Source organism: Antechinus flavipes, chromosome 2, assembly GCF_016432865.1.
Source record: "Antechinus flavipes isolate AdamAnt ecotype Samford, QLD, Australia chromosome 2, AdamAnt_v2, whole genome shotgun sequence".
NCBI classification, from domain to species: domain Eukaryota; kingdom Metazoa; phylum Chordata; class Mammalia; order Dasyuromorphia; family Dasyuridae; genus Antechinus; species Antechinus flavipes.
The window spans coordinates 320,763,870-320,789,183 of NC_067399.1; the positions used below are offsets into that span (position 1 = coordinate 320,763,870).

General features: G+C 37.2%; 1 protein-coding gene across 2 annotated transcripts in view; it reads left to right on the top strand.

Annotated features, from left to right (window-relative positions):
- The first annotated feature begins 20,509 nt into the window (after positions 1 to 20,509).
- ZFYVE1 (zinc finger FYVE-type containing 1) overlaps positions 20,510 to 25,314 on the top strand; it is a 64,910-nt gene continuing 60,105 nt past the window's right edge. Inside the window, exons 1-2 of one of the 2 annotated variants that reach the window (XM_051977659.1) lie at positions 20,510 to 20,906; positions 22,381 to 23,318. In XM_051977659.1, the coding sequence (XP_051833619.1) occupies positions 22,836 to 23,318 (483 nt within the window). In that variant the 5' untranslated portion in view covers positions 20,510 to 20,906; positions 22,381 to 22,835. The remainder of the gene's footprint in view (positions 20,907 to 22,380; positions 23,319 to 25,314) is intronic. The other variant, XM_051977658.1, reaches the window with a different exon arrangement.

Sequence of the window (25,314 nt, forward strand, 5' to 3'; positions counted from 1 at the left end):
AATTCATCTTCAGAGAAGGACATGTTACTAAAAACAAAACAAAACAAAAAAAAAAAAAACCTGCCATTGCTTCAGGAAAAAAAGAAAGAAAGAAAAGAAAGTTGAGAAGGCTGATGAACAAGAGACCAGGCCAAAAAAAAAATCAGTTCTTGTAAAAATAATCAGTACCTGTATACACCAAAATCATCAAAGATGTGGTCAGGGGATAGAGTGAAGAGAAAGATGATAAGCTAGATATTGAACTTGAGAAAGGAAGGAGAGTTACATAAAGGTCAATATCAGCAAGAATCTGTACAAGATTATATAGCTGAGTAGTGGCTAGAAGCTGGAAAATGAATGGATGCCCATCAATTGGAGAATGGTTGAATAAATTGTGGTATATGAACGTTGTGGAATATTATTGTTCTGTAAGGAATAACCAGCAGGATAAATACAGAGAGGATTGACGAGACTTACATGAACTGATGCTGAGTGAAATGAGCAGAACCAGGAGATCATTATATACCTCAACAATGATACTGTTTGAGGATGGATTCTGATGGAAGTGGATCTCTTCGATAAAGAGAGCTAATTCAGTTTCAATTGATCAAAGATGGACAGAAGCAGCTACACCCAAAGAAAGAACACTGGGAGATGAATATAAACTGCTTGCATTTTTGTTTTTCTTCCCGGATTATTTATAACTTCTGAATTCAATTCTCCCTGTGCAACAAGAAAACTGTTCGGTTCTGCACACGTATATTGTATCCAGGATATACTGTAACCTATTCAACATGTAAAGGATTGCTTGCCATCTGGGGGAGGAGGTGGAGGGAGGGAGGGGAAAAATCGGAACAGAAGTGAGTGCAAGGGATAATGTTGTAAAAAATTACCCTGGCATGAGTTCTATCAATAAAAAGTTATTTTAAAAAAAAGATTATATAGCTGAAATAAAAACTCCCCAAATGAAGATGTTCCTGAGTGATAATGATAGAGGGAGGATATGGAAGTGGCACTGAGGAGCTAAGAATCCCTCCCCTAATCCAGTATGTCAAGGGATTGAAAGAAGGAGCAGCTATCAACAGGAAAGGTGGAAAGGCATGTGTCTTTAGAGGAAAGCCAAGTTCCTCTCAACATCAGAAGAAAAGAGTATGAGAGAAAAGATATAAAATGAAGGAGAGTTTGCCAGCAATAGATCCAAAGAGAGCTATGCCCAAAGGACTATCAAACTCTGCATACCCTTTGATCCAGCAGTGTTTCTACTAGGTCTGTATCTCAAAGAGATCACAAAGGAGGGAAAGGGACCCACATGTGCAAAAATGTTTGTAGTAGCCTTCTTTGTAGTGGTAAGAAACTGGAAACTGAGTGGATGCCCATCAATTGGAAAATGGCCGAATAAGTTATATCATATGAATGTTATGGAATAGTATTGTTCTGTAAGAAATGATGAACAGGATGATTTCAGAGAGGCCTGGAGAGACTTACATGAACTGATGCTAAGTGAAATGAGCAGAACCAAGAGAACACTCATGCACAGTATTAAGAAGATTATGTTATGATCAATTGTGATGGATGTAAGTCTTTTCAACAATTCAAAGTGATTCAGGTGATTCAAAGCAATTCCAGTAGACATGATGGAAAAGTGCCAAGCAGAGAGACAACTATGGAGACTAAACATAGATCAAAGCATAGTATTTTCACTTTTTATTTATATTGTTGGTTTGTTTGTTTGGCTTATTTTCTTATGGTTTTTTTTTTTTTTTTTACTCTTTTCATCTGATTTTTTCTGTGCAACATAAGTATGGAAATGTTTTAAAGAATTACACATGTTTAACCTTTATTAGATTGCATGCTGTCTTGGAGAGAGAGGGAGAAAAATTTAGAACACAAGGTTTTACAAAGGTGAATGTTGAAACTATCTTTATATATATTTGGAAAAACAAACAAAATCCAATACACTCAGAATCCTGTAGAGCACAGTGAAATGAGAGAAGATAATAGAGCCTGAAAAGGATTGAGAATGTGGATGAAGCTTGTAGGGGAGTGGAAATTAAGAAAATATCCACCAACTAGGAAATAGTTGAACAAATGATAGGATATGAATGTAATAGAATACTTTGGTGCCAAAGAAATGACAAAAGGGATAGTTTTCAAAAAAACCTTGGGAATATTTAAAGGAACTGGTGCAGATTGAAATGAGCAGAATGAAGAGAACATGTTATACGATAAAAAATATAGTAAAAAAATATACAATACAGTATATCCTGAAATATTGAATCCTGTTTAAGTGATTGCACGAATTATGTGTAAAATATGGTATTAGTCCTAATTCAGTGGAATTATGCAGTCCAAATATGAATAATGTGACTATTTCATGGAATTTATTACACTAATCAGAACCTAGCTGTCCAGTTATAACAATTGGTTGATTTTAAGCCTATGGGATTAAGGTCCTTTAGTTTCCCTTTCTTTGGTCTTAGAGAGTTTACTTTAAATGAAAAGTTTTGAGTTCAGTCACAATCACTCTGAGCTCTTAGTAAAGAAAATACCTAATATGTCAGCAGAGGTTGGATTCTCTGGCCTCATTTTGGTTGAAGCAAAATTCAATTTATTGGAAACATTTAGGTAAAGAAATTATAATATCTGTGAATAGACAGGTATCAGGTGGGGAAGTTGGGGAAAGAATAGAACTTTTCTTAGGATTTCCATCAGGCTTGATCTTCTTCTCCATGATGCCCATATTAGAAATTTTTCCTTCTTTGCCATATGTCAGTAGTCCCCTCCCATCTGCCTTCTCTTTTCTCTATGCTTCCTCCAACTTCTGGAGTCTAGATGCTCAAAATCTCTTTTTTTGATCCTGAGATAGCTTCTCCCTTTTATGTAAAGCCTTTAGGACAGGACTCGGTCTCTCACAGAATAGTTTTGATTGATTCAATGAGTTATAATAATTTTCACTCTTAATTCTGATTAATTCAAATTTTTAAAAGTTTTTGCATGTACTCAAGGGACCAGAGCCAAATGGATATTTTTTGATTCCACTCTTATATAAAGACCAAGAATATTAAAAGAATGAAGAACTCTGATCTATGCAATGACCAACCTAGGTATCTTGAGACAGATGCTCATAAATGTTCATCTGCTATCAGAGGATGATAAATTAAAGATGCAGAATATAACATAAATTGCATGTTAAAGTTGTAACTCTTAAAAAGTAGCCTTTAATGACTGTTAAAAAAATTTTCAGTGTCTGTTGTGACAAAGGCAAGTAATTAATAATTTGGATTTGGTCAATATGGGAATTTAGTTTGCTTAACCATGCATATCTGTTACAAGACTTGCTATTCTTTTTTGGCGGGGAGGACATTCACAAAGTAAGAAATTATACATTTCAAATAAACAAAGAGGAAAAAAAGGAAAAGGAGAAAGAATAATTGCCTTGGAAGACTTGGAAGTCACTGTAATTGGAGAAGCAAAAAGTAGGAATTTCCCAGCCTTAAGATAAAAGCAAATATTTCTCTTTATGGTTGCTCAAACTGTCATAGACCTTTTTAGCATGTTAGGTTTTGTTTTTCTTTTTAATGGAAATAGAAGACATTCCTTCTTTTTAATAAAGTTGGAAGATTCTGCAAAGACCCTTTACTTTCAGTCACCAGGAGCTACTATGATCTGACCAAATTATTACTCATGTAAGGTCAAAGAAAGAGTTTTTCCTATACATCTGATAAAGATAGCATTAAAGTAGGATGGAGTCCAAGTTGTCCATGGACCACATTTGTTCCTGTGAATTAGATGAGTAATAGTTGAGGAGTGGTGTTTTATGTGTAGTGGGATGCTTCAGAACCATCTGACTACCATGAACTGGAACCATGACTAACTACCATGAACTAAAATATATATAACATATTAAGAAATTCCTGTTTTCATTATCAGCTAAAATAGATAGTGCTTTGTGAGTTACTTGGGATGAGCAATTATTTTGATATGGCTTTACTTATTGTAGTAATAGTCATGTCTATCTAGTTCTACTGATACTACGTTAAATCAGAACATCTATCTTTAACTAGATGAACAGTATCAGAGGGAGGACAGACAAGGCATTGGGGAACAAAGAATCCTTCTCCTTACCCAGTGTATCACTGATACTAGGCAGACCCAGAATAACTGACCTTGACTAGTGGTAACACAGGAGGGAGGATATAGAAATGGCAGCAGGAATAAAAAAATGCCTTTTCTAGTCTAGGCTGTCAAAGAAATGAAAGAAAGGGCAAGAAGAGTGTGAGAGATGAGATGTTTTTGGCAGAAAGAATAAACTAATATCCTCACCCTTAGTTCTTTGTCAGTTAAATGCTGAATTTCACATATACCTGTGTATCATTATTTTCTTTTGCTGTGTTTTTGATTCTGTGGATTTTATTACTCTAATATTAATCCATGCAAACATGCAATTGTTGTAGTTTTTAAAGAGTACACTTTTCATGCCTTAAAAATATTGTAGTGTCTGTAGTTGTGAGAAGACAAGTAATTCATTATTCAAGTCCAAGTGTATCAGTAAAGCACAAAAGAAAATAAAGTCCAAAATGAAAAATACAGCCAAAAATTGACAAAACAGCGTTGTGAAACAGCCTATCTAATCCCCATAAAGCAAGCAAAGGCTTTCAAAGGGACCTGGAAACTGGAGATGTTATTATTGATTCTTCTGTGATACAAAAAGACTATATCACAATTGTAGTAGTCCAAGTAAGCATACAAATTCTGAGAATCTTCATTAGCATGTAAAAACCCATCCTAAAAAGGTTGATGTTGCTTTTTCCCCCCTTTTTAGTGAGCCTGAAAAATCTTGTCTCTTAATCAGGGAATGATGAGTTCTGATAAATATACTGATATTAGAAAAATAATGGAATTGTTTTAGAATTATAGAAATTTCCAAACAGAGATAGACTATTAAAAAAAAGTCCTTATACCATGTCATAAGCATGTTTCAAGAGTCTGGAAATGTATCTGACTTAAAAACATTGAAAACCCATGGTGGCGCAGTGGATAGAGCACCAGCCCAGAAGTCAGGCAGACCTGAGTTCAAATTTGATCTCAGACGCTTAACACCACTTCCTAGCTGTATGACCCTGGGCAAGTCACTTAACACCGATTGCCTCAAGGAAAAAAAAAAAAAAAGAAAACTCAAGAGTTGTAATCAAGACTGAACTTGGGAAAATGGACTGTTTGTCAAAGATATGCTTATTATCTAATGTGAAAAAGCCATTTAAATAGTTGAAAGACATTTAAAAGACTTTTATAACTTTCCTATCAAGTAATGGGAATATCTACTAGGCAAGTTTTTTTTTTTTTTTTTTTTCTTAAAAGGTAATGAAATCATTCACAAAACTCAATAGGTCCAGGGAAGTAAGGTTCAGTTTGTTGATCACTTTTTTTGGTCATGTAAATATAATAGTGTTGTGATTCAGGAAAGCACCAAATGTTGAGATTATTGTAGGCACCAAATGTTGGGATTTGGTCTTGTGAAGAATTCACAATATCTGTTCTCTTTGGCAAAAGGTAAGCTGATCTGTCAATAAAAAGTTATTTAAATTTAAAAAAAAAAAAAGGTAGGCTGATGAGGTCACAGCAAATTGAAAAGATTCAATAGACACCAGGAGTGATAAATATGAAATAGTGCTGGGAGAGCTTATAGTTAATGAGGAAAGGGGTTTTAACAATTGATGGAAAAGACAAGTTCTCTAGTGGAACTTACAATTAATTAGGAGAAAGGAAACACCCCATGAGGTTAGGGCACGCCCTTAGCTAAATCCATAAAGGAGTTTGGTATCCTAAAAGAGTTAGTTAGCTGTTAGAAGAATACCATGAGGCATGGTGACAGGGTGGAGAGGAAACAACATGAAGTATGGTAGGGAGGTCAGGAGAGACGCAGTATGAGGGAGGGGGTGAAGAGAAAGACACCTGGGGTCTGAGCAGGGACAGGTTTATAGGTGAAATGAGGTTATATTGAACATAACTGGGCTTCCTTGGCTGACAACAACAAAGTGGGGCCACCCACAACCTCCTCAGGGGGTGGGACCCCCAACAGATCCCTATCATTGTCCTTGTTTGCCAGAGGAAATAATTATACCAAAGCTTCTTCCCTCTCTATCAACCGCACCATTACTGAGTATCTCATCCACATATCTATATATATACATATATTTATATATAGTATATATGTATATGAGTATATGAGAGTATGTATATGAGTATATGAGAAGAGTTATGTGGTCCTCAGGTTTACATCTGGCCTGGTACACTACTGTAACAAATATGAAGGTGAAAAGAGCTGTATTCAGTGGATTCAATACCATGTCCTTGTTAAATATCCTTTCCATTTATTAAATAAACCCTGATCCCATACCTGAATTTAGATCAATTTACATCAAGCCTGACCTCCAAAAAATTTACATAAAGCTTTAAGGTTTACAAAGAACTTTTATTCATTCATTCTTTAAAGACTCTTGACCTGGGTGGGGGAGGATTTCCTTTTCTATTACAGGGTTCTGGCTCTGAACTAATATTGATTGAATTCAAGTCCCATGAAAGCCTGACTCCTTATGAAGAGGGGACCAGATTTTTTTAATATTTTCTGGCTCATTATATTCCTACTCCAGAGCTGAACTCTGGGGAAACAACATTTAGTAATAGCTTAAATTTAAGATCTTCCCAAAAGGGATTTAGAGTTTCTTGTATAAATGTATAAAGTAGATCAGATGGAAGACAGCTATGATGAGACCCTGAATATTGTTTTAGACCAAGAGAAACAAGAATTGATGCCTGAGGCCAAGCAGACAGAAGATTCTACTAGTTTTTAGCTTCACGGTTCCACCTTTGGGGAGGTTGTCCAGTCTGAAATCCAAGTTAGGTTAAACCCCTGAGACCCACCCTCTACAGAGATCTTGAACAGCCTCACCTTTCCATGCCCTGTCAGAAATCCCATTCATGTCCCTGAGGTTAAATTTTCTCTATAAAAATCTACTTGTGGGCCATCCCATGGCAGCTACGGGCTGCTAGCCTGTCATGGCATTGTCTCATGGTGTCATTCCCCTTACCGCCCCACTCCATGTCACGTGGGATCTTCCCTAACTCCATTATACTTCCCAACCCCACTTCTCCTCCTTACAGTTAACTCACTCTTTTAGAGTGTTAAGTCTTTTTCAGGATTTAGCCTGCCAGCTAAGGGCATGCCCCAAACCTCATGGGATGCTACTTTTCTACTGGGTAATTATGAGTTCTATTAAGGAATTTGTCTTTCATATGCTCTCCCATTCTGTTTCAATTCCCAGTGTCTATTGTATCTCTTCATTTTGTCTGTAACCTCTTCTCTAAATAAATCTATCTTCTGCCAAAGAGAATGGCCATTATGAATTCTTCACATGACTGAACCTCAACTTTTGGTGCCTGCCATCATTTGCTGACAAACTTCACACCATAGATCACATCAACTATATTTTTCCTTCACTATAAAATAAATACTTAAAACAAGAAATATTCATAAGCATGACCTGACAAATATTTAAAATATGAAATAGCTCATTACTCCTTAATATTTTTTTCCTGTAAGGTTGACACTTGATTTTATGAGACTGCTGAATAGATACATCACTTTCTCTTATATCTTCAAAATCCTCAGACATTCACTTAAGGTTCCTATCTTTTGGCCATTAAGGCAAAAACAACTCAATTGTCTTGGAGTCAGCCATTTCCCTGAGAAGAGTAAAAGTAGAAAAAATAACTCTGTACCTCCGAATTTCATGAATTAGCTACCATGGCTAGAAAGGACTTTCTCTCAAGATTTTTATTTGATCATTTGGTGCTCAAGGCAAAAAACACAAAGAGGAAGATTGGGGGTTGAGACCAGACCTCTGGCTTTCCTTACTAAGTAGCATATATAATTGCTGCCAGGCTCCAAGTAATTGGGCCCAGTGGAAAGAAAACAATCACCTCCTTTTAAAGATTACTGAGTGACAGGTTCTTCCTGACTCAGAGGTCAATTGCTTTTGGCACAAAATACCTCCATATCATGGGTTCCAAAAGTATCAAAAGATCATTGCATTATCCCCAAGTGCAAGTCCTTCATTGTTGAGCCAGAGTGTCTTTCTAGTATAGGATCATACCTAAACATACTTCATGGGGTGGTTCCTAAGGCCCCAATTCAGCAGATCAGGGGAGCTGATTATTTTCATTACAATTCATGCATTCATTTATTCATTTGTCCAACCAAACTTTATTTAACACTCACTATGTAACAGTCACTATACAAGATACTGGGGCTCCAAAGACTAAAAGTCCCTTCCAGTAAGGAGTTTACATTTTATTTGGGAAAGAAACAATATCAATACAAATGAGCAAATAAAAAATACAAAGTAATTTGGACAAAGATTATACTAGTCACTGAAATTTGAGCACTGAAAGAAGCAAGAGATTTTAAAAGGTAGAGATGACCTATAAATGCATTCCATAGCATGGAGAACAACTGGGGAGATGGAATATCCTACATGGGAAACATGCCAATTTGGTTGGGTGTGGATTGTATGAAGGAGAATCCAGCAAACCTGTGTAACCTGGATTTCAAACTGATTTATATAAGATTCTCCTCTTTGCTAGAAAATTGTTGGGTTCTTGTTCTTCTTTATAATAATAATATAAGATGAAATGGTTTTCTCTGGGGGAGAAGGTTTCTCGAGGAGGTTTTCTTGGAGGCAACTTTAGTATCAGTTCAGATCAGTAATTACCCTGAATGCAGCCAGTGGTAAAAATACAAACGTTTCTTTTCTCCTTCCAAAGTAGCCTGGTTAATTGAGGCCTCTCTCTCTGCTTGGTTCCAAGTGCTCCCTCCGAATGTCTCCAAATCCAAAGGTTTTGTCCTTCAGCCTCTGCCTCTGCTTTCTTTAGCCTCCAGAGCCAGCACCAAGTTGAATCTGTCTTACCTCTGAGAGAGCCTTCTCAATCTTCACTGAACTCTTGACTCATAGCTTCTTCCTCTGAAAACTCTTCTTCCGCCACCAGCCAGCCAAGTGGAAAATATTCTTGAATGAATCATTCTTTACTGGCTTATATATGACTCTTCTGAGAGAATGGGATTATGGGTTTTCTCCCATAGTGCTCTCTAGCCCTAAGAGCTTCAAGGGAGGTGTGAATTCAGATATCTCATACTAAACCCTGAAATTTCCCAAACATGTGAACTCCAATGAGTAAAGGTGCAAACACAAGCATTGTATCAATTAGTTCTACTTAGTACCTTGTTTCAGGTTCTGGCCCAAAACATCTTCTTGTAAAATCAGATCAATAATCTATCAACTCTAATGAGTTAGCAGTTTGTAAAGATTCCAACATCTACCCCTTTCTTTTGTTTTAGAACATAGGGTGGTCATGACCTCCCTGACTTCTCAAGGAGGTGAGAACCCTCCAAAAAAGATGATCACGCCTTCCCTGACACCTCAGGAAGGGAGATGAAAACACCAAAGGAAGTCAAATCAGATGAGTGGGTTTCTGAAGGGGCCCACTTGAAACAGGTACACATAAATCCATCAATATGGGCCAGAACTTTGAAACAGATATATGTGGTATACGTAAATCCATCAATATGGGAGGCATTATACATAATTTACATAAGCACATAGCAATATAACACAGGCTAGGAGTAATGTAACAAATAACATGAATCAACATGAAAATTTAAGTACTGCAAAATAGTCTCATCAACAATTTTTCATCTCAAGAAATCCAATGATTCTTGCAATTACATAAAATACATAAGCATATAGCAATATAACACAGGCTAGTAGTAATGTAACAAATAACATGAATCAACCTGAAAATTTATACATGTCCATAAGTCCTAGAAATAGTCCAAAAGGATTCCATTGTCCATTAGTTCATGTGCCAGGAATCCAATAATTCCTGTAAGCTCTGAAGTACTGCAATAGTCTCATCAACAATTTTTCATCTCAAGAAATCCAATGATTCTTGCAATTACATAAAATACATAAGCATATAGCAATATAACACAGGCTAGTAGTAATGTAACAAATAACATGAATCAACCTGAAAATTTATACATGTCCATAAGTCCTAGAAATAGTCCAAAAGGATTCCATTGTCCATTAGTTCATGTGCCAGGAATCCAATAATTCCTGTAAGCTCTGAAGTACTGCAATAGTCTCATCAACAATTTTTCATCTCAAGGAATCCAATGATTCTTGCTGGTTTTTCAAGAACTAAAACAGTCTCATCTTGTGTAAGGAAATCCAATGATTCCTTAAGATTTTAAAAGTCCCTTTAACAGTCTCATTGTCAGCCATGCTCTTTCAGTGTCAGATGCTTCTTAAATCTCCTTTGTTTTGAAGTTTTTCTCTTTTTGTATTTCATCTCAGGAAATCCAATGATTGTTGCAGTTTTTTCAGGAGCTGAAAGCTGAAGATTTTAAAGTTCTTTTGACAGTCTCATTGCCAGCCATCTGATTCCTTCTCCACCTGTGGAAATATAAGTAGACCCTCTTCCCCAAGCAGTTAACCTAATTCCCTTTATTTACCACTTCTGGGATTTCTCCTCATCATCTGGTAATTACGTTGGAGCTGTTTGCACTGGATATTGCCTTGTCTTAAAAGGCCTGTATTCTCCCCAACTGTAATCCTGATTGCTTTTCTGTTGGTTAATGACATCAGAGTCCTGAATTTCTAAAGTCTCTCTGAGTGTAACCTCAGCTGCTATCATGCCCCACCTGTCCTTTGATACTTTAGAGCTGGGTCCTGCCTCTCATTTCTCTGGGTCATTCTACATTCAGAGGCCCAGTGAAAGCCTCAGTTACATTTTGGACATGGGGTTTTGGGTTTTATTCTCTCACCCTGTCTTCTCATTGTATCTCTGTATCTACATTGAGCTCTCAAATGTCCAACTTTTCCACACTGAAAACATCAACGAGTTTCTCTAGAATTCCTTTGCCAAAAAGGACCTTGTCTTTCCATGTTCATCATAGTTTAGGTATAATAAGCATTTGTGCCCACTGTGGCACAGCATCTTATGATCTCCTCTAAAGGAGCATTTTTGTCTAGCACCCATATAATTCTCTTGCAAACCTCATTGGCATTTTCCTTAGCCTAATGTCTAGTCATTATTTCTGTTGCTGCATTGTCTCCAATGGTTCTTATTACAGCTGTTTGCAAACATCCCACAAAATCTGCAAAAGGTTCATTGGGACCTTGCTCTATTTTTATAAAAGCTTTACTTCCATCTTGCTGTCCAGGGAGAGAATTCCAAGCTTTTATTGCAGCCTTAGAAATTTACTCATACACTGTTATGGGATAATAAATCTGTTCTGAACTCTCTGCATACTGACCTTCACCAGCTAGTTGATCAAAAGCAACTTATACAATAGCTCCTGTTTGCCTATTGTATTGGGCTTGAATCCTACATAATTCATGATACTCCGAAAGCCACAATAAATTTTGTCCTAGTTCCAGACATGTCTTAGCTATGGATTTCCAGTCATTAAGATTTCATAAGACAAATTATCTAGTAACATCTTCACATAAGAGGATGTAGCCCCATAAAGAGTACAACCCTTTTTCAAATCTTTAATTTTTTCCAAATTAAAAAGAGTGTGTCTTCTCCCTTTTTGACCTGAGGAGTCGAGCCCTTCAATCACAGGATATGCATTTATAAAATCAGATATATCTTCTCCTTTATTTTTTGTTTTACTTAATGCCTCTTCTAATCTCGTCATATTCTGCTTTACAGGAGACGCTGATTGTGTTTCTACCTCTCTTCCTCCCCCCTCTTCCTCTATCCATGAAGGGTTAATTGAGGGGGGAGGGTCATGAGATGTGGAATGATCTAATTTCTCCTGCTGTCAAGTATCACACTCAGAGTTGTAATTAACTCCATTCTCATCTGATTCGTCCTTCTTTTTACCTTGTAAAGTTGGTACATCTTCTTCCTGCACTTTCTTTTTCTTCATTCTAACACTTAAAGAACTTCTTATAGTCAATTGTATTAAATTGTATGTATTAAGTATGTCTTTGGAAATTGAGTTAAGTCCATTTTTATTATAGAATTGACAAAGATCTTCTCCTACTAATTGCCATTCATTTAGATCTAATTCCTTTTCCAGAGAGAAACAAGGACATATGTGCTTTACAGTTTGTAAAAGTTCAGTGATCTGCTGTAAAATTATAATTAAACCTTGGCTTTCCATAACTTTGACAATGCTCTCTAAATATTTTCCTTGAACAGAAACAGGCTGTTTTCTAAATATCTGTCCCATCTTAGCTGAAATTCTACTTTAACTCTTTTAACAAAATTTCTTTGTTGTACTCATTCTAATTTCTGGGTTGAGAAGACTTTTCTACTGGATCAGGATCAGAGGCTTTTCCACTGGATCAGGATCTGAATCAGTCCCTGTTTGGGCGCCAAAATGTGGTGTTCTTTTTGTTCTTTAAAATATATAATAATAAGATGATTTTCTCTGGGAGAAGGTGCAGGTTTCTCAGGGGAGGTTTTCTGGGAGGCAGCTTTAGTATCAGTTCAGATCAATAATTACCCCGAATGCAGCCAGTGGTAAAAATACAAACGTTTATTTTTTCCTTCCAAAGTAGCCTGGTTAGTTGAGGCCTCTCTCTCTGCTTGGTTCCAAGTGCTCCCTCCGAATGTCTCCAAATCCAAAGGTTTTTCCTTCAGCCTCTCTGCTTCTGCTTTCTTCAGCCTCCAGAGCCAGCACCAAGTTGAATCTGTCTTGCCTCTGAGAGAGCCTTCTCAATCTTCACTGAACTCTCGACTCATAGCTTCTTCCTCTGAAAACTCTTCTTTTGCCACCAGCTAGCCAAGTGGAAAATATTCTTGAATGAATCACTCTTCACTGGCTTATATATGACTCTTCTGAGAGAATGGGATTATGGGTTTTCTCCCATAGTGCTCTCTAGCCCTAAGAGCTTCAAGGGAGGTGAGAATTCAGATATCTCATACTAAACCCTGAAATTTTCCAAACGTGTGAACTCCAATGAGTAAAGGTGCAAACACAAGCATTGTATCAATTAGTTCTACTTAGTACCTTGTTTCAGGTTCTGGCCCAAAACATCTTCTTGTAAGATCAGATCAATAATCTATCAACTCTAATGAGTTAGTAGTTTGTAAAGATTCCAACAAAAATTATTAGTCAGTGTTCTGTTCCTTCATGAGGAACATGGTAAGAACTTAGGAGAGGAAAGATCAGTTGTTCTGCTTTCCATGTTTGAGAGAAGAGACACATATATAGTTATAGGCTTTCTTTAGAGAGAGATCCCTGCTGGGAAAGAAAGGTTCTGGGAAGAAGTCAGCATATAGGGAGTCATATCATGTCTGGTAGCAATTTACCACACTAGAAACCTTAGATAATTTCTCTTTAGATAAGATTGAGCTCCCCCACCCCTTTTCTTTTCCTCCTCCCCTTGTTTCCCCTCTCATTCTCATTTTAAAATATCTTACTCCCAGTAGGATAGTACCTTCACTCTGTATGGTGTCTGGTATATTATAATCAGCATAACTTCTCTTATTTGTGTTTGTACTAGGTTGAATAAATGGATTCATCTACTATTTACTGATGGGATTTCTGGACCAGCTTGTGGGTTGTACGGGTTTATTTTCAGGAATTGCTAAAACAGCCCATCTTGTTTCTATTGTCAACCATGAGAACTCAAGTTTTCCTAGACTATATTGATTAGCATATTTGAGACATCCTTGATGGGAACTCAATTTTTCCAGACATTAAGACAGTTTCAACATTTCAATAGATAGCCTTGTCACTCCATTTTCTCCTTTTTTTTTTTTTTTCCCTACTGTATATTACCACTTCTGGTACCTTTATTATCACTTCATATTTAATGTGTGATTTTTGTGTAACTGACATTTGGTTGAGAGTTAAATCTTCACATATAACTTGTAGCACTCCTTACCCATTAAATGGATATCAACTTAAACATTAAATGGATGAACTTAAAGGTTATTTCTCCTTTACTAACTATATATATCAGGAGGAGGGGAGGAGCAAATAGGTATAATTCTAAATCAGATTTGAACTCAGGTCTTCCTGACTCCAGGCCTGGCACTGTATCTATTGCAATATTTAATTGCTTGTATACATATATACATATATATTTTCTGAATTAATTGAATAAGTGAGTTTGGTAAGAAGTTTCATTCAGGCAACGTTGTCCACTATCACCATTATTATGCAATATTGTATTAGAAACACTAGCCTCTGCAATAAGAGTTGAGAAAGAGATTAAAGGAATTAGAGTAGGCAATGAGGAAACCAAACTATCACTCTTTGCAGATAATATGATGGTATACCTAGAGAACCCCAGAGATTCTACTAAAAAGCTATTAGAAATAATTCATAACTTTAGCAAAGTAGCAGGATACAAAATAAATCCCCATAAATCTTCAGCATTTTTATATATCACCAACAAAATCCAACAGCAAGAGAAATTCCATTCAAAATAACTGTTGACAGCATAAAATATTTGGGAATCTATCTACCAAAGGAAAGTCAGGAATTATATGAGCAAAACTACAAAACACTTTCCACATAAATAAAGTCAGGTCTAACCAACTGGAAAAATATTAAGTGCTCTTGGATAGGCTGAGCGAATATAATAAAGATGACAATACTCCCTAAACTAATTTATTTATTTAGTGCTATACCAATCAGACTTCCAAGAAAATATTTTAATGATCTAGAAAAAAATAACAATAAAATTCATATGGAACAATAAAAGATCAAGAATCTCAAGGGAATTAATGAAAAAAAAAATCAAATGAAAGTGGCCTAGCTGTACTTGATCTAAAACTATATTATAAAGCAGCAGTCACCAAAACCATTTGGTATTGGCTAAAAAATAGATTAGTTGATCAGTGGAATAGGTTAGGTTCACAAGACAGAATAGTCAACTATAGCAATCTAGTGTTTAACAAACCCAAAGATCCTAACTTTTGGGATAAGAATTCATTATTTGATAAAAACTGCTGGGATAACTGGAAATTAGTATGGCAGAAATTAGGCATGGACCCACACTTAACACCATATACCAAGATAAGATCAAAATGGGTTCATGATTTAGGCATAAAGAACAAGATTATAAATAAATCAGAGGAACATAGAATAGTTTATCTCTCAGACTTGTGGAGGAGAAAGAAATTTATGACCAAAGATGAACTAGAGACCATTACTGATCACAAAAAAGAAAATTTTGATTATATCAAATTAAAAAGCCTTTGTACAAACAAAACTAATGCAAACAAGATTAGAAGGGAAGCAACAAACTGGGAAAACATCTTTACAGTTAAAGGTTCTGATAAAGGCCTCATCTCCAAAATATATAGAGAACTGACTCAAATTTATAAGAAATCAAGCCATTCTCCAATTGATAAATGGTCAAAGGATATGAACAGATAATTTTCAGATGATGAAATTGAAACTATTACCACTCATATAAAAGAGTGTTCCAAATCACTATTGATCAGAGAAATCAGAGATTAAGACAACTCTGAGATACCACTACACACCTGTCAGATTGGCTGACAGGAAAAAATAATGATGAATGTTGAAGGGAATGTGGGAAAACTGGGACACTGATACATTGTTGGTGGAGTTGTGAATGAATCCAACCATTCTGGAGAGCAATTTGGAAATATGCCCAAAAAGTTATCAAACTGTGCACATCCTTTGGTCCAGCAGTGCTACTACTGGGCTTATATCCCAAAGAAATACTAAAGAAGGGAAAGGGACCTGTATGTGCCAAAATGTTTGTGGCAGCCCTGTTTGTAGTGGCTAGAAACTGGAAATTGAATGGATGACCATCAATTGGAGAATGGTTAGGTAAATTGTGGTATATGAATGTTATGGAATATTATTGTTGTGTAAGAAATTGTAATGGGCTGAGGCTCGAGTTGATGCACTGAGGTCCCAAGCATATGAGGCTAAATAGTAATTGGACTATACTCTATTAATATATATGCTTGGAGAAAGAATGGCCCCCGCCCACTCTTGGGGCAAGTCCTGATGTGTTGTATAGGAAATGATGTTTTTGGTGGTGGCAGGGGAGTGGGAAAGGGAAGCGGAAGGAGAGACTGCTGGCTGGTGTCTTGAGACAGCTGCTCGCATTGCTATCGCGACCGCCCTTGACCTCCGATCACTCTCTGCTAGCTGGCTTCCTGTCGCAGCTGCCCATATCTTTCTTCACCTCTACTGAGAATAAAGATTGAAGATTTTCCCCTTAACTTGAATTCCTAACTCTGGCTGATTTTAAATACGCGTTCATCACAGAAATGACCAGCAGGATGAATACAGAGAGGACTGACAAGACTTACATGAACTGATGCTAAGTGAAATGAGCAGAACCAGGAGATCATTATATACCTCAACAACAATACTGTATGAGGATGTATTCTGATGGAAGTGGATTTCTTTAACAAAGAGACCTAACTCAGTTTTAAGTTGATCAATGATGGACAGAAGCAGCTACACCCAAAGAAAGAACACTGGGAAATGAATGTAAATTATTTGCATTTTTGTTTTTCTTCCTGGGTTATTTTTACCTTCTGAATCCAATTCTCCCTGTGCAACAAGAGAACTGTTTGGTTCTGCAAACATATATTGTATCTAGGATATACTGCAACATATTTAACATATATAGGACTGGTTGCCATCTAGGGGAGGGGGTGGAGGGAGAGAGGGGAAAAATCGGAACAGAAGTGAGTGCAAGGGATAATGTTGTAAAAAATTATCCTGGCATGGGTTCTGTCAATAAAAACTTATTATAAAAAAAATAAGTTTCATTCAGGAGGCAGTGAGAATTGAATAGAGGTTTAGTTTCCACAGTTATGAAAACTGAATTTGAGAAATACTAGAAAAATAAAATTAAAACCCAAGAAATGGAGGTTAAGATGCCAATCAAGGAAATAAAAGAATGTAAGGGGGGAGGATAGGAAGGGGGAGGTTAGATTTGAAAATATAGAAAAAATGTAATCAAGGGTAGAGATTTCAAATAAATACTTTTCAGAAGTTATTAGAGATGGAGAAGGTAGAGAACCATTTTTATTTGGGGGTAGGGTGGGGGAAGCAGATATAATGACTTGATTAGAGAAGAAGATTTGAGACTCAAATTGGGAAATTAGATTCTTCAGATAGGATAGTACTCAACCAATAGGGAATTAGGGGAAGCATTGAACTACTTCCAAATAAGGTAAAAGCTAAGGGAGGAGTAATGATGTAATTAGGGGTGGAGATTCACAATAAGGTAGAAATAAGGTAGAAGGTTCCGGATAGGTTGTGATCATTGCTACTCAGCTAATGGGGCATATCGGGAGAGACTTGTGTTTCCAATATAAAAAAGGGACCAGTATTGATTCCAAGAGATCCTATTATATAGGACACTCACTTTTGCAATTATATAATTAAAGATTTTTAACTTTATTCCTCATAGCTAACTTTTTTGTTTGAATTATTATGAGAGAATAAGATACACTTTTATGGCCTTTTACATTTAAAGAAACACTTATTAAATCTTATCATACTCTTGGGAAGTATTTATATCTACTTTTTTATAAACCAATTAATTAAAAGTCACTGAAGAATAAAGAAACGTATTCAAGGCTACCAAGAAACTTCCACAGCATTTCTTTTTAACCAATGTCACATACCATTCAGTCTTGCTTATTTCTTTTTATATTTATGTGTTACATTTTATGACTCTATAAAATTATAAGTACCTAGTTTTATTAGTTTTTGTAATCACCAATTGCCTAATACTGTTATCACCTACACCATCACCATTACTATCCTCTGATCTACATTTATTTATTATTTTTCAACTTAAGAGCAAAGATTTTATTATATACCTAAAAGCAGGCTCAATCCATAAGATTTTTAGTAAGAAAAAGGTTTTGTTTTGTTTTGTTTTGTTTGCAATTAACACATTCTCTGGCAGAGATGCTATTAAGACCTGGCATTATATGCCCAATCCTAAAAGGAGTTTAGGATCCTAATAGGTATCACTTGACATTTAGAAAACACTTTAATATTTCAAAATAACTTTTGGGTTCTTAATAAATGTTGGAAAAAATGTTAATGACAATCCAAAAAAAGAAAATTCTAGAAAATCTAGGGAAACCTGTATGTAACCAACCTCAAATGTATGACCTGAACTATGTTAAAAAAAAAAAATTTCCCTGCTAAACTTCCTCTTTTTAACTCAAATCATCTTTTAAAATTAAAAAAGCATAGTTGTTAATTTCAGTTCGAATGTAGTGAATACTTAATTGACATAAAAAGTTATTAAAACTTTGGTGTTGAATATATTATCCAACTCTTGAATGTCTCTGCTTTGTCTTGAAGAATATATATCATTGCCAGCAGGAAAACTTTGCTATAATACAGAACTAGTTCACATATTTAGTTATGTCATTTCTCGCCTGCAAAATGGGCTAATAATAGCACCTATTTTATGGGGCTGTTATGAGAATTCAATGAGATTGCATAGTGCACATATGTATGTATGTATATACTTATATGTATGTATATCAGTATATGTGGATATGCATATACATATGCATGTATAAGTATAAAGGGCTTTGTAAACTGAAATGCTATAGCATTTCATATATACATAGACATGTATATATATCTACGTATATACATATAACTATTAAAAACCTTGGCAAACTTTAAAATATTATCTAAATGTCAGTTATTATAGATAGCTAGGCAGCCAGATGGAAATAGCACTGGACTTAAATCAGAGTTCAAATTTTCTCTTAGAGGCTTACTAGCTGGACAAGTCATTTCATATCTCTCAACCTGTTTCCTTACCTGTAAAAAAAAAAAAATGGTGATAATAAAAGCATCTGCCTCACAGGGTGATTATGAGGACCAAATGAATTAGCCATAAAATGCTTTAAAACTTAAAGTGTTATATAAATGCTAGTTATTCTTATTACTATTGATTATATCCTGCCTTCGAAATATAAGGGGCACCGTTCCTTCGAGCAGGATCTGTTGTGGTTGTTTTGCTTTTTTATTTTTTTAATCCCTCCTAGCTTGCTTAGCACCCTGCCTGGCGCATAGTATAATTACTTAGTAAATGCCAATTGAAGGAAACGAGGTGGTGGAATGGATAGAGTGCAGGATCTGGAGTCAAGACCTCCTGAATTCAAATTCAGCCTCTGACATGCATTAGCTATGTGATCCTGGGAAGGTCACTTAATGTGCACCGGTATCCTCATCCAGAGAAGGAAATGGCAGATCACTCTAGTTTCTCTGCCAGAATTTAAGACCTGTAGATTATCCTCAACCTGATTTAGCCCATTTGCCCAGACGGTTTTGCAGTGGTGTCTCTTCGTATGCTAAAGCTTTTTGGAGCACCAGGTGATAGGTAGATGGCAGCTTGATACCAACAGAGGATGAACAACACTGACAAGGACTGGATAAGTTCTCATACATGTGATGCAAGACTGCCCTGTACTGCTACTATATCCTTCTGTGTAATAAACTCATTTACCCTTCTGGACTTTAATTTCTTCATTGTATATAAGGGAAATAATAATACTTGGATTACCTGGACTAATAGTGTTGTAATGAAGTAATCTGTGAAATCACTAATCAAGTGTAAGATATTATTATTATAAAAATCCACTGGGGGCAGCTAGGTGGTGCAGTGGATAGAGCACTAGCCCTGAAGACAGAAAGACCCGAGTTCAAATAAGGTCTCACTTAACACTTCCGAGCTGTGTGACCCTAGGGAAAACACTTAACCCCAATTGCCTCAGCAATAAACAAACAAATAAAATAAAATCCACTCCTTAAGTGTCTTGATCGTCTAGCAAACCTACCACAGTATTTGGCATTTAGTTAGCACCCACTGTTTGTTGAATTGAAAAGTAAATTCTCTGTGAGTCTTTAGGTTGGAAGAATTAAGTGGGGAGAGGGAGAAATCATCATTGCCCTGGGAAATACATTTGAACAAAGTTCGAAATCAACAGGCTGATTTTCATCATCTTTACTCCCTTAGTCTTTTTGTTTGTAATTTTTGAAACTGGGTGTTCGGGAATGCTGTATTTATGTGTAGTGCTCCCTGCAAAGTAATTAATTGGATAAATGTAAACAAACAAAAAGACTAATCATAACAAACTATTCAGCTCTCTAATACAATCCCACTTCTTTCTCCAATCCTAACTATCCCCAATTCTCAAACCTGTTAAAAACTAGCCTTCACTACCACTTCCAAACTCTAAATCCCGAAAGCCTCCGGGTGCTTCTTCACCCGTTACTCCTCAACGACCTCCTGGTTTCTACTTTAGCTCAACCTCCTTTCCTCGTCTTCTCCATTTCTGGGAGATGTAGTTTCTTCCAGACAGGCCTGAGAAGACGCAGAAGTTACCCGGCTCCAGATCGGGACTCCAAAACCCAGCAGGCCACGCGCCATCGATCATTTTTCCTTCCGACCGCCCACCCCGCTTCTCCGTCTTCTCCCGCTCTCCCTTGGCTTAACTCCGCTTTCCCCTCCCCTCCGGAGCCCGGCACTGCCCAGCTCGTGCCTTCCTGTTAGCCGGAGCTGGGTGAAGTTCACTCGGATCAGCTGATCCGAACTGACAACAAGAGGGGAGGAGGAAAAAAAAAAAGGAGGAGGAAGCGGGCGGTCGGGATCGGGGAAAGGGGAGATGGAGCTGGAGCTGGAGCAGCCGGTGCCTTAGGGAGCAGCCCCCACCTTTTCCCACGCACCTCCGGGACCCTTTCCCCCTTCTCTCCCCCCCAGGCCGTCGTCGCAGCTGCTGTTTCTTGCCGAGGGGCCCCGAGCTGCTCTATGGTGGGGTCCCCGGGTGTGACGAGTACTGGGGGCCCAGGCCTCCGCCAGGGCTTGGTAGGAGGGTCGGGCCAGGGAGTGAGGCCGCGGCGAGTGGGGGTGGGGTGGACGGTGATGTTGTGTAAACAATGGATGGGGCTGAGGGCTCAGCCAGGGTGCGGAGGGGTATTTTGGGAGAGCCTTCTTTGTTCCTAGGCGCTGCTCCTGACCCTCTCGGGGCGGCTGAGAAGGGGTGGGGGTGGGTGGGTCGTGGCGGCGGCGGCTGCTGCTGCTGCTGCTGCTGCTGCTGCTGCTGCCTGGGAGGAAGGAAAGAGGGAGGGAGGAGAGGAGAGGAGCCAATTGTTTTCTCGGGGCCGGGGAGGAGGGTGGGGAGTGAGTTGTTTTGATGGTGGGTTTTTTATTTGTTTACCCCCTCCTCCTCCACTAGTTATGAGAGTTTGGGGGCGGAGTGGTGGTAGTTCTGATTTGTTCCCCCATCACCCCCAACTCCCACCCCCTCCACTCCTCAACCCTGACCCTGGCTGAGGTTGGGATGGCCAACTTGGCACAAGACTCCACTGGGAGAAAAGGGTTTTCCTCTTCCTTTGCTCTGCCTTGTTTATCTGGAAATAGGGAAAATGATTGATTGATGGATTGTTGGTAAGGGAGAAGTGAATATGCGTTTTTGTTGGAAAACTGTTTCAAACTTAGTTGGTGGGGTGGGGCAAGGCTTGGGAGAGTTACTTAGGAATGTAACTGTTAGGGGAAGTTTAAAAAAAAAATCCCTTTTTCTAGAGAAAAGGACTGTTGTTTTTTGTTTTGTTTTGAAGTGGAATGTGCGTCCTTAATTCATATTGACAGGCAATTATGAGCCTGTCTTTTGGGGCAACCATACAGAAAAGTAAACAGTGCTTATTAGATTCTGTCACTTTTTGTGAAATTAAGAAAAGGGATGAAAGGAATAGCAATCATTTTATTTTTTTAAATGGTGACCCATGGTTTTTGTCTTTTATTAGACATCTGTCTGGAGTTAAAGGGAAACAATCTAGTTACAAGTCTAACCAGAGCTACCCAGGCCTTTTAGTTGTAGCTAGATCTGGAGTTTTAATTTCTAGGGTTTTTTTTTTTTTTTCCTTTTGTTCTTGTGGTTCAGGAGAATATATAGTAGTGGTGACACTTTTCTTCCTTTTGGTGCTACCTCAAAGGTACTGAACTCTTTGGTTAATTATTTAAATTTTGAATTCTAGAGTAGATAAGTAAAGCATATTTTACTGGAAAAGAAGTCAGGAAACATACCCTGAGCCCTGGTCTTGGACTCTCTCAGTTACCTTTCAAATCAGTACTTACTATTAGGCTCTGGACCCAACATGAGTTTAGCAATAGTTTGAAAGGTATTAATATCAAGTATTGATACAGTCCTACTTGAACTTTTTTGGTTGAGTATGGGTGTAAAAATGAGATCCTCAGAAGAGTCTGACCTGACATTTAATCAAAGTGTTATGTTAAAAGTTTATTTCTGTTTTTACATGAGTGTAATCTTCTTTTATTCTAGGCATCCCATGAAACTATTATTGACTTGAGGTTGAATTATCTTGAAATCCATCTGACCACTGTCTTACATCACTGAAGCCACAGGCCAGAGGCTTAGCAGAGGAATCCACCTTGGTTGACAAATCAGGCCTGTGTGAGAAAAAAATAGATTTTAAAAGTTGAATTTTGATAACTTTTTCATCTGCACTTTATGGATAATGAGATCAAGCCAAATCAATATTTCTGCTGATACAAAAGTCTTGGATAAAGAAGGTTTGAAAATATAACCCATCTGTAAGTGGGGGAAAAAAAATCATAATTTTTATTTTTTATTTTTTTTAAGTGAAACAGATCCTTTAGATCTGCAGAATCCTGTGAAATTTCTGTGCAGTCATCCGTAGGAAAATATTATAGTCTGCTTTTAGGGAGCAGTTTATAAGCATTGTATGGTGTGTGTGTCTCCTTTCTGAACTCATTATGAGTGCCCAGGCTTCCTCAGCAGAAAAGGGGCTGAACCCTGGACTGATGTGCCAGGAAAGCTATGCTTGCAGTGGGACAGATGAAGCTGTCTTTGAGTGTGATGAGTGCTGCAGCTTGCAGTGTCCCCGCTGTGAAGAGGAACTGCATAGGCAGGAAAGGCTACGGAATCATGAGCGACTTAGGCTCAAGCCTGGCCATGTCCCTTATTGTGACCCCTGTAAGGGCCCCAATGGACACTCCCCTGGGGTTAGACAGAGGGCAGCAGTGAGGTGCCAGACTTGCAAAATCAATTTGTGCCTGGAATGTCAGAAGAGGACTCATTCTGGGGGTAGCAAAAGAAGACATCCAGTTACCATCTACCATGTCAGTAAGGCACAAGAACAGCTGGAAGGAGAAGGAATGGATGAAGAAACCAAGAGAAAGAAGATGACAGAGAAAGTCGTGAGTTTTCTCCTAGTGGATGAAACTGAAGAAATTCAGGTAAGTCTCTGGTTATAGCTGGATTAATTTTTTAGTGCCAATAACTCAAATCTTGAGATTTGGGGCAGTGGTTGTCCACATGTATATACCTTTTTAAAAGGTGGAAAAGTTCAGGTTGTGCAAGATTATAAGAAGATTTTAAATGTTAAATTCATGAATAGGTGTCACTGAAGAATTGTGTGTGCATAGGTATGGAGCAGAGAAGGAATACTAACAGCATCCCATGGTAATATTAGGAAATAAAACTTAGAAATGCTATCTGAATTTTGAGTGATCTTAAGCGCTTTGCTCAGGAAAGCATCTCTACAGATTGTGACTTCTTAGTTCATCTACAGTAGAGTTATGATTATTCATTGTAATGTCATACATTTTAATTGTAATGGAAAAGCATCTGGGGTCATTGGAACTTGATTAATATGAAACGCTTTGTGAGATGGTGGAATAAGAGTGATGGCACTACATTCACTTGTTATGATCAAACTAAAAAACCTCATCATAATCCAGAACATTTTTTCTTTAACAAGTTTGTTGAAATTATATTATAATCTATGCTTTATCTTGTTTTGTGTTTCTAATGTGTACTCTCCCAGTCCACACAGATTTCATCCTTAACCTCCTTTCTCCACTTCCTTATCTCTGAAGGAGTCAATAAAATTTTGAAGCGATCCATATCCCATTTTTGCCTCTAATTAGCAGTGTCTTTGCACTGTGGGGTGGGAGTGGGAGGGTTATAATTTATACCTACTGACAAAATCTTGATTGGAAACAACTTGGATCTGTGTGATCCCTGTTAATTTCTTTATATATATATATAAATTATGCTTTTTCTTTGGAATGCAGCCACAATTCTAGTTGCTATGTCATACTTTTAAAGTGAAAGGATGAACTGAGCTGAACCAAATACTACTGTCATTTATGCATGATGTGTTGGCACCAAGTTTAGAGACAGCAAGAAAGGGACTTTTCCTGGACCACATGGACTACTAAATCAGAACTAAAATAAGATTCTTTTAAGTGGAGATTTCTTTTTAAAACATCATAGATCCAGAAAAGACCTACTTCAGTCATTTGTCTTCTAATAGGTCCAAGCAATTCCTACAGATCATTGCTCATTCTTCTTTAGGAAATTTTTGGGGATATAAAGTGTAAAGTGTTCCCACACTGACAGTCATTATTTCTTTGGGACATATTAGTATATTTTTCAGTTAAAAACATAAAAAAGGACTATATTAACTCCTCAACTAGATTGTAAAGTCCTTGAGGATCAGAATAATTTCTTAAATTACAGCTGCCTCACTATTACTATACTTTGAACAATGCTAGAGACATTTTAGGCATTAAATGAAAATCATCATTCTAAACTTCTCATCTAGTACAATCCCTACCTGAGCAGATACCATCTTTATACTATCTTCAACCCAAATTCAACAATTCAGTAAATGTTTCAGTGCTGATCAGTGCAAAGCATTAAGCTAAGCTAAAAAGGTAAAAGAAACTCATTTTATAGGGACCCTACAGTGTATTCAGAGATAAGTGAATACTGGGGAACTTGAGGAGGACAGAACTAAGAATTAGTGGCAGGGCCCAGTATTAGGAAATATTTGTTGTAGAAGGTAGTATTAGAGTGTTCATGGGTAAAGACCCCAAGAGATGATACATTTGAGATACTGAGGATTACTACTTTATTTCCACAATAATAAGTAAATGGCCTCTTGTAGGCAGAGGGCAGCAGTTGAGGTTCTAGCAACTCTACTAATAAGGGAAGTAACTGGGAAGAGGGAATAAAGGGAAGTATACCTATAAATATTTTACCTCTTAGATTGATCTTTAGTTAAAGCAAATTTCATTCTAACAAAATTTTTGATTCACTTGTTCTAAAAAAAGACCCTTTTCTTAAAAACAAAACAAAACAAAAAAAAGCGCCAAACACCCTTAAAAATACCCTTTCTTTTAACATTAGTTATTTTCCAAAAAAATGACTCTTCCCTTCTCCTCT